Source organism: Malus sylvestris, chromosome 9, assembly GCF_916048215.2.
Source record: "Malus sylvestris chromosome 9, drMalSylv7.2, whole genome shotgun sequence".
Lineage (NCBI taxonomy): Eukaryota > Viridiplantae > Streptophyta > Magnoliopsida > Rosales > Rosaceae > Malus > Malus sylvestris.
In genome coordinates this window covers 8,477,971-8,487,220 of record NC_062268.1, presented here as the reverse complement: position 1 = coordinate 8,487,220, position 9,250 = coordinate 8,477,971, and the positions used below count along the sequence as shown (strand labels likewise).

Here is a 9,250-nt window from a genome sequence, read left to right as displayed (position 1 = left end):
TTGCTCGATTAGGGCTTAATTGTACCCAGGAGATTGTGTGGTTCGAGGAACCTCCGGATTTAATTCATGACATTCTGTTTGAGGAAGAGTTGTAAGTTTCATTGTTCATTTGAGGATAGGTTTTCTGTTTGTGTGGGACACTCTTTTCCTTTGACCGGGTTGAAATCTCCGGCAAGGTTTTTATCAAGGCCCATTATGCACACTATCCTTAGTTTGTACGAATTCTTATTGCTTAATGAATATCGTATTTTGTTCAACCAAAAAAAATATAGCGTACAAATATATAAGTATTGTAAAAATTTTAGAAAGACATATTAGCACCATACCATTAAACATATCCTTACAGTCTTCAATTTGTATTTTGACCACTTGCATGCATGACAAGTGGAAATTTTTTAATACCATTTTCATATTTGTAAAAATTTTCATGTAGGAACATACGGGAAAGCCTAAATACCATATAGTATATGCACGCAGATATATACTCTTATGCTAGGTATAATGAAAATACAACTCCAACTCAATATCTTAATTAATTAGTAATTTAGTATGCATAACATTAGTCAATTGAGGAAAGTACAGGGAAAGTAATTAAACTTCAGCTTGAGGAAAGTACAGTGAAAGTAATTAAACTTCAGCTTTATTAACAAGTATACATATCATTATTATATATATATTTTTTCTTGAGGAGCATATAGGCTGCCTCTTTTATTTTTTTATTTTTTTTAAGAAATACGATATTTATTGAAGTCAGATAAAACTATATAAAGCATCCAGCTGAGATGAACTTCATAGCTGGATCGAGATTCAAGCTTCCATGATTTTGTTGTTCAAATCTTTCCGCCATTGATTGCTGTTTCAAGCTTTTCCTCGAGCTGCCTGGTTTGGTTGTTCATGTTGTTGCTTAATAAAGCTTTTCGTTTCTTCTGAGTCTCAGTAGGACGCTGTACTTCTGTTGCCAAACCAATAATTTCAAGAAATCTTATTACATACCACGTAACATCAATTTCCCACCATTCCAAGCCATGCCGAGCTGAGTGTTCAAATGCGTGGTGATTATTGTGCCAACCTTCTCCATGAGCCATCAATCCAATTAACCTAAGTACGTACGTACAGAAATCAAAATTTGTTACATTGTTAGCTATTACCTATATATACAACTTGGAGAAGATTTTCCATCTCACATAAAGCTAAAATTACCAGTTGTTTCTAGACAGATCACCAGTACTCCATACTTGTTTTCCCCATGTGTGGCAAATCGAATTTATTCCAAAAGTAGCGTGGAGAAAAATTACTGACCTTACACCCTACCAAAAAAAAAAAACACTCAAGAAGTTAATATGTATGTGTGTGTGTGTATATATATGGATAAGAATAACTGATATGTTCATATCCAAAAATAAAGGTACCATTATTTACCACAATCAAATGGTAAGTCACCATGAAGTAATATGGTTCTAATTATCTAAGTTACTTTTCCTTTAGGCTAATAAGGTAGTCTTTCACTTATAAAGTAAAGAAAAGAGCCAATATTTAATTACCAGCCCCCAAACCAAAAAAGGTAGTCCTCCAACAGCATAGAGCAGCACTCCAAAACTTATTGCATGAAGAGGGTACGTATAATGAAGAAATCTGTAGAATGGATCTCTTTTCAAGTCTCCAACGTTCTTAAGTCGTGCTTCATACTGCAAAATTTCAAAGTTCAGAAAAATTATCATTGGTATGTCCATTTGCTTAGTTCGGTGCATCAAAAGGATTTTTCTCTTACAAACTGCTAATATACAATCATGTGACTATCTCTCTGACCTATTAAGGGATGCGAGCGATAGGCACAAAGTCATATACATGTGATTGTATGCAAGAACTACTTATGAGGGAACTAATAAAGAGTTTCATACACTTCCAAACCGAGACCGAAAATCGAAGATCCAACCGATGTGACTATACCAAAATCCTCTAACGGGACTATGAGGGTCCTTCAATGTATCTGTAAATTGGTGGTGAGATCGGTGTATGCTCACCCATTCCAGCGGACTTCTCTGCGAACATTAAAAAGTACAATAACGAGTCTGAAATTTTTTTGTCTGCAAACGTAAATAAAAGTATATATACCTGAAATGATAGGACTCCACAGTAAGCAAAGAAGTATTCAAGCCATTTGGGAAGCTTGAAACTCCGGTGGGAAAGTTGCCTGTGGTAAGAAAGATTTACACTCACTCCTACAACAAAATAGAGTGCAACTGCCACCCAAAATGCAGGCCAGGTGAAATGGAATGGAGCTAAAAGAGTAAGCAAATGCAAAGCCAAAACGACAACTACTGAGCCTATATCCACAAAGTTCCATTCCCTCCCCAAAAATTCTACCCGCCACTGCGTCACCCACTCTCCCATTTGGTTTGCCACAAAACCCTAATTCTCTTCTGCTTTCTGTTGCTTCTTCTTAATTTATCAGTTGCTAATTTTGATAGTGCATGGTGCAGAATGAATTTGCATATTATATAGAGTGAAGGGTACCCATACCCTAGGCTTGTAACATACTAATTATTACGCACCTTTTCTATATATTCATATTATTTCTTTTTTGGTCGATTTATATATTTAAACTACATATTAATACGCAAGTGATCATTTATCACAGTGGTGGAAAGGTTTTGAGCATTTGCATGTCGAGGTGGGTTCGAACCCCGTCGTTAGCTAATCTAACAAAATCTATCATTTGACCAAAAAAAAAAAACTACGTATTAATATAACCCTCTTTATCAGTCAACAAAGGTTGAAAAACTATTTAGTCTTTTATCACAACAAAAAGTTAAGGGTAGTAACGTAATTTTACAAAACAAAATTTTGTTGTTTTTTTGTTTAAGCCTCATGTGCAGGTAATTTTTATATTTCTAATTTAAAAATATAAAAAATAAAAAATAAACCTTTTTACCTCTCTCCCCCTCTCCTCACTCCTACGTTCTCTCTCATTCTCTTCCTTTCTTCTTCAATTTTGATTTAAAAAAAAAAAAAAAAAAAAAATTTACACACACTTTATGTGTGGACATATACCAATACTTATTAAGTTTTTTTCAAGTCCGAGATAGATGCTTTAGAAATATATTGCTACAAGTGGCTCACCAATTTCAAATCTGTTCGGACCCCCACAGGAAAAGTCTTTAACTAATTTCTTTTATTATATTTACTACTTTAAGTTATATTAAAATGAGGGGAATAAATTTTTTATATCGTCACTTAGTGGGTTGAAAAGGAAAGAGTGGTGCTATCTTTGTTAATTTTTGTCATTTGATGTTGTTCAATTTATTCGATATGATAACTGAAAATTAAAATAAGTATATGAGAGCTAAAAATGAGTATATACGATAATGGGATTCCCAGGATCTCCAGGAAAATGATCCGGTGAGGATCATTTTCCGTGTTAAAGAGACCAAATTTTGTAAATCAAATGATATGGTTATTGATAATTGAATTATTGTTTAACTGTTAATTAACATGTTTATATTTTATTGATGACATATCACTTAAAACCCTACTTTTTAAGTTTCGAGCATAACCCCACTGGGTCATTTCACAATTAAATTTAATATTTTATTTATCTCCTGAAGCAAATTAATAGCATTTATTAAGAATTAGAAATGTCGGTGGCATGGAAACATCCCCAGTGCTTTATTAAGAATTTACCTGTGTTTTTGGTGATCTTTCTTTTCTGTTTTCAGTTGATATTAATGTTGAAATGAAATCGTCACCACTTGGACGATCACAAATATGAAACCGCGTATTATAAACAAGAGAATTATTATTAGCATTCAAAAATTTTATTCTACATTCTTTATAAGTGTATTTCTTTTTCTAATTTATATAAAATTTAAAGTGCAAAATAAGATTTATGGAATGCTAATAACAATTCTTATAAACAATAACAGTCATTGGTCCGCCATATTTGAAGAGATTATAAGTTCGTATCTCCCGTTACAACGCCGGCCCAGCTATTTCTACGTAGGGCCTTTCTTTACTTTTCTTGGGCCTTTGTTTCGATAAGGGCATGTGATTAAATTTATGTTTCCCTGGCCCAAATTAAAAAACCGATACAAACAATTAGTATATGGCTACCCGCATGTTATGCTACAGGTGATTGGGTGGGCCTCCCCTACAAAAGGACACCGCAATTAAAATTTGGGACATTATATATTTTTCCAGAAAAGGGTTTTGAATTTTTTTTTTTTAGTACATCGATATTTTTACATTAGGTAGAGGAGGAGTTCGGCTAAGCCACATAATGGGCAGCCTAATTTGGTTGCGAATTCGCTATCCACAAGATTCGAACCTAAGACCTCTTAATTCTAAACGAAGAGGAATATCACCAGACTTTAGTACTGAGTGGCTAGAAAAGGGTTTTGAATTGCCTACAAACTTCCATGAAAATGACCGACTACAATATACATCCCAAAAATTATCTGAAGTCCAAAATTCTTTTTACTGACATTTTTATTCCTCAAGTTAAGTTATTTGGTAAATTGAGCGTTTCTTTACAAATTTAAGTTGGTTAAAGTAAAGTGCTTAATTGTATGTACCCAAGTTTGAAACTCTCTAATTCATATGAGTGGAAATATACTTATTGTTTACTTTGAGTTTTCAAAATCCGTGTGATGATATATTTTAAGTGTTTCTTTTCTTTTCAAAATGTGGTGATGGAAAGTTTGGTTGACAACTTGGAAGTGTGCAAAGAAAGTTATGTAAGTTTAAAAGGGCAATTGATAACATTTATCATCCACAAGGTCAAGGGGTTAGCTGATAACTTGGAAGTGCTAGCTGCAAACTAACCACCAAAATACTTCATATCTTAGAACATCATTGTGCTCGATTTTGTACTAAGTTTTTCGTTAGTTTCAAGTATTTCATATCATTTCTTAAAGTCTCTTTCTTAGTCTTCTTAGGTCTTTCTCTATTCCTTTAACTAGCCCGAGTCTCTGTTTCATAATCACATCTTCTAATCGAAGCATCTGTAGGTTTTTGGTTCATATCCAAACCGTCTTAACAAATTTTTACCCATCTTATCTTAAATTGCAGCCACTCCACTTTACCTCGAACGTTCTCGTTCATAATCCTATATTTTCTCATGTGCCCACTAATTCTATGCACATGTTTCTTTTTTACCGTCCAACATTTCGTGTCATAAAGCATTGTTGATCTTATTGTCGTCCTATAAAATTTCTCCTTTAGCTTTAATGGCATATGACAAGCACATAACACACCCAATGCACTCTTCCACTTCATCCATCTAGCTTACATTCTATGATTGAGATCTACATCTAATTCTCCATTCTTTTGCAAGTTAGATCCAAGATAACGAAAACGTTCACTCTTTGGTACTTCTTGACCAATCCTCGTCCTTATCTTATTTGGACCCCCATTCCCATTGAACTTGCACTCCATATACTTTATTTGACATACTTAGGCGAAGACCTTTAGATTCAAACACTTTACGTCAAAGGTTAAGTTTCACATTTACTCCCTCCTGCGTTTCATCTATCAGCCAATAGCATCTGTAAGAAGTATACACCAAGGGATATCATCTTAAATATGCTCATTAACTCGTCTATTACCAATTCGAAAAGGTAAAGGTTGAAAGCTGAGCCCTAGTGTAACCATATGGTTATGGGAAAACTTTCAATTTGTCTTTCATGAGTTCTTAACTTCTTATAGCTGTTTTTGCTCCATCATACATTTCTTTTATTGCTTGGATACATGCTACGTGTACTCCCTTTTCCTCTAGAATCCTCCAAACAATTTCTCTTGAGACCCATTATACGCTTTATTCAAATCTATAAAAATCATGTGCAAGTTCTTTTTTGTATCTCTATATCGTTCCATTGATCTTCTTGACAAAATGAAACAAAATTTATATTGAGTTGTTTCACTTTTAATTACTCCGAAGACTTTTTTGTGACAAAATCACAAACTTATTAAGTTAGTAAGTGATTACGTTGTTTGTCCACCATTACGTTGTTTGTCCACCATACTTCTACTATGAATCGTTATTATTTAAGAGTTTTTAGTTTTTTAAAAAACTATATAAAATCATTTTATTTGGATAAGGTGAAGTATGACTTCAAAGTTCAAATGAATGCTAGCTGGCTATTGTGTTTTGATTGGAGCAAAGAAGTACTTCCGTTCTTCACTTCTATTTTAAAATTCATGCTTTTGTGAATTGTGTGATATTGTTGGGGGCAAAGACAGTCGTCTTCCAACAACTAACGTAATATAAACAAATGAGTTTCCTCCCTGCAACTGCAAGTTCCACCCCACCTTTATATATAATTACACATTACTACACATTTCCATGCAAATATCCCATTATATACGTACGTAGAGTTTACCAAAAACTAATTTGCTAAAGAAATTGTTTTTAAATAAAAAGCTTCGCTACAAATCAAAACACACTTTGTCGATCTAATGATAGATTGGGATCGGTGGCTGGTGAAGTGGCATATAGAGTTTTGGGGGAGGCAATGGAACTTTGTCGATATCGCCACTTTGGCTGGCCTTTCCTATTTGCATTACCTTGCTCTTCTAGCACCGTTTCATTTCAACTGGAATGCGTTTTGGCTGGCCGTCGCACTTTATTTTATCACAGGTGTGGGTGTAACCCTATCCTTCCATAGGAACCTTTCACACCGGAGTTTTAATCTTCCAAAGTGGCTTGAATACTTCTTTGCTTATTGTGGGGTTCTTTCACTTCAGGTGTGTCGAAATATAATGTTTCTGGGGAAATTTTTGTGGATTTTATTTGTAGTTTATAATTCACGATTTTAATCGAGAAACTATTTAGTAGACTTTGTTTATGGTTTGCAGAGAAGTCCACTTGAGTGGGTGAGCATCCACAGAGCTCACCATCAATTTACTGACACGTTGAAAGACCCCCATAGCCCCATTAAGGGATTCTGGTTCAGTCACATTGGTTGGGCCATTGATTATCGTAATCGGTTTGGAAGTGTATAAACCTCTCTATCTCTTACTCAATTTTAATTAGTTGATTATCATAGATTTATAACCACATACATCTCATAACACCTATGAACTAGGATTTTATTAAACTTACTAAATTTAAATATTTTTGCAGTATGAAGCTAGATTAAAGAACGTTGGAGACTTAAAAAGCCAACCATACTATAGGTTTCTTCATTATACGTACCCCCTTCATTCAATTGCTCTTGGAGTTGTATTGTATGCTATAGGAGGAATGCCCTTTTTAGTTTGGGGAATGGTAAAAAACTAATTAACACTTTTTACCATTTGATTGTTAAAATTGATCTTTTTTTTTTGTTGCAATAATTAATTAAGTAGGGTTTCTTTGTTTTGTAGGGCGTGAGGACGGTAATTTTTCTCCACGCTATATTTGGATTAAATTCGGTTTGCCACACATGGGGGCAAGCAGTATGGGACAGTGGTGATTTGTCTAAAAACAACTGGTATTTTAGCGTACACTACAACATGCATGCATCTTTGGATGAAATTAACATATTTTTATGATTCACATGGATAACAGTTTTGGCTCTGAATTAGGATCTTAGGATTGCTGACACATGGAGAAGGTTGGCACAATAATCATCATGCATTTGAGTTCTCAGCTCGGCATGGATTTGAATGGTGGCAAATTGATGTTACTTGGTACGTGATCAGATTTCTTCAAGCTGTTGGTTTGGCTACAGACGTAAAACTTCCGACTGAGACTCAAAAGAAAAGAAGAGCTTTATCCAATAAAATCAATCAGGCTTGAAGGAAAAGTAGAAAATGGAATGATTGATATTATATACTTCTGGGTTTTATACAATAATTAGTTCAAAGATTACTCCGCCCATCTGTGAGAATAAAATTAAATGTGAAGCTACTGTAATATTGTATCTCCAAGACTCCATCTATGTCATGTCATGATTCTATGGATAAATTCAGAAGTGTTTAGGTAGTAAAAAAAATGTATGAAATTTATACATATACACATGTATATAAGTAGTTCTGCTTGTTATATTTCGTCAAGATTGTATTTGAATTTTTCACCATTCGAATCCAGAACCATACACTGAAACTATATGTGTAAAGATAAATGCGGCTTTCGCTAGAGCAGCGTTGAGAAACCAATTGTGTAAGAATAAAAGAATTCCACAGCGATCGGAGAATTAACAAAATCAATTATCAATGATTCTACTCCTAATATCATCGCTAATGAAATTGAGGTTCCACCATAAAACCAATTGGCAATATGAGGAGTAGCCCAAGATCATATAAGCACATATGCAAACTTTGTCCCTCACCGATGTGGGACAACTCTCAACACGCTCCCGCGTGTGGCGGATTTTCAAGCCTACACGTTGACAACAACTGGGTGACGTGGAGCGCATGTGGCTGTTTGGCTTCACACGATGACAACCCACTCTGATACCATAATGAAATTGAAGTTCCATCATAAAACCAATTGACAATATGAGGAGTAGTCCAAGATCATGTAAGTACATATACAAACTTTGTCCATCATCAATGTGGGACAACTCTCAACAATCGCATGCATCAAGTTTTCACGCCTCCAGTATGTACAGATTGTAAAATGCAAGTTCCTGGATAGAGTGATTAGAACTGAATCGCTGATATGTTTCTTTAAAATCTTGTCATCAACTACCGAAAACTTTTTGCAGAGGTCCCGGATACGTAAACCCACATCCACCATACCGGTGGAGAAATTAATAAGAACAGCTATATATCATATTGATGGATCTTCTGCTATGTAAGGTTGTGAATGACAATGAATGATGTAATGGATTACTTATGTTGTAGGCCACTTGTTTATTGAGTTGTTAACAACTTAAGTAATCTGATAGTTCTAATGAAATAAGGATTATAGAATCGTATCCTTTGCAATTGACCTAAAGAAATCATGGTGGGACTTAAAAACTTAAGTGATAGGGTTTGACTTTCACAACCAATAATAAGCTGGCTGTGATTAAACCCTAATGATATAAATACTATGGTTAAGTCCCTGCTTCCATACGCTTAATCTCTCAGATACGCTAAACTCTATTCATATAGCAGAGAGATATTATTGAAGTACTGGAAGTAGAACACAACCTAGAAATCTGCAATGTCTTCCGTATTCCACAAATAAGTTTAATATAATTAGTTAATCTCTATTTTATATTGATTTGATTTATTCGTAATCCTAATATCTTATTGTTGTGATTTCAGAATATGTCTTACAATG

At 34.4% G+C, this 9,250-nt stretch overlaps 2 protein-coding genes across 2 annotated transcripts; one reads left to right on the top strand and one right to left on the bottom strand.

The window, feature by feature from the left end:
- Positions 1-662: 662 nt before the first annotated feature.
- Positions 663-2,456, bottom strand: LOC126634316 (palmitoyl-monogalactosyldiacylglycerol delta-7 desaturase, chloroplastic-like). Its single transcript, XM_050304809.1, has 5 exons — positions 2,113-2,456; positions 1,899-2,039; positions 1,542-1,685; positions 1,201-1,307; positions 663-1,098 (listed from the first exon to the last, which is right to left on the bottom strand). Exons 1-5 carry the CDS (start codon positions 2,389-2,391, stop codon positions 831-833), a joined length of 939 nt encoding a protein of 312 aa, XP_050160766.1. The 5' UTR covers positions 2,392-2,456; the 3' UTR covers positions 663-830.
- A 3,903-nt stretch (positions 2,457-6,359) lies between these two features.
- Positions 6,360-8,034, top strand: LOC126583129 (palmitoyl-monogalactosyldiacylglycerol delta-7 desaturase, chloroplastic-like). The gene is made up of 5 exons (XM_050247426.1): positions 6,360-6,741; positions 6,853-6,993; positions 7,121-7,264; positions 7,363-7,469; positions 7,564-8,034. The coding sequence occupies exons 1-5, from the start codon at positions 6,454-6,456 to the stop codon at positions 7,775-7,777; spliced, it is 894 nt and encodes a 297-aa protein (XP_050103383.1). The 5' UTR covers positions 6,360-6,453; the 3' UTR covers positions 7,778-8,034.
- Positions 8,035-9,250: the final 1,216 nt, after the last annotated feature.

Coding starts and splice junctions, on each gene's coding strand:
- LOC126634316 (XM_050304809.1), bottom strand. CDS start 2,391: ATGGGAGAGTGGGTGACGCAGTGGCGGGTAGAATTTTTGGGGAGGGAA. Junction 1,686..1,898: donor TTCGGTCTCGGTTTGGAAGT/GTATGAAACTCT, acceptor GAAATTTTGCAG/TATGAAGCACGACTTAAGAA. Junction 1,308..1,541: donor CTTTTTTGGTTTGGGGGCTG/GTAATTAAATAT, acceptor TTTTTTTGGTAG/GGTGTAAGGTCAGTAATTTT.
- LOC126583129 (XM_050247426.1), top strand. CDS start 6,454: ATGATAGATTGGGATCGGTGGCTGGTGAAGTGGCATATAGAGTTTTGG. Junction 6,742..6,852: donor GTGGGGTTCTTTCACTTCAG/GTGTGTCGAAAT, acceptor TATGGTTTGCAG/AGAAGTCCACTTGAGTGGGT. Junction 7,470..7,563: donor GATTTGTCTAAAAACAACTG/GTATTTTAGCGT, acceptor GCTCTGAATTAG/GATCTTAGGATTGCTGACAC.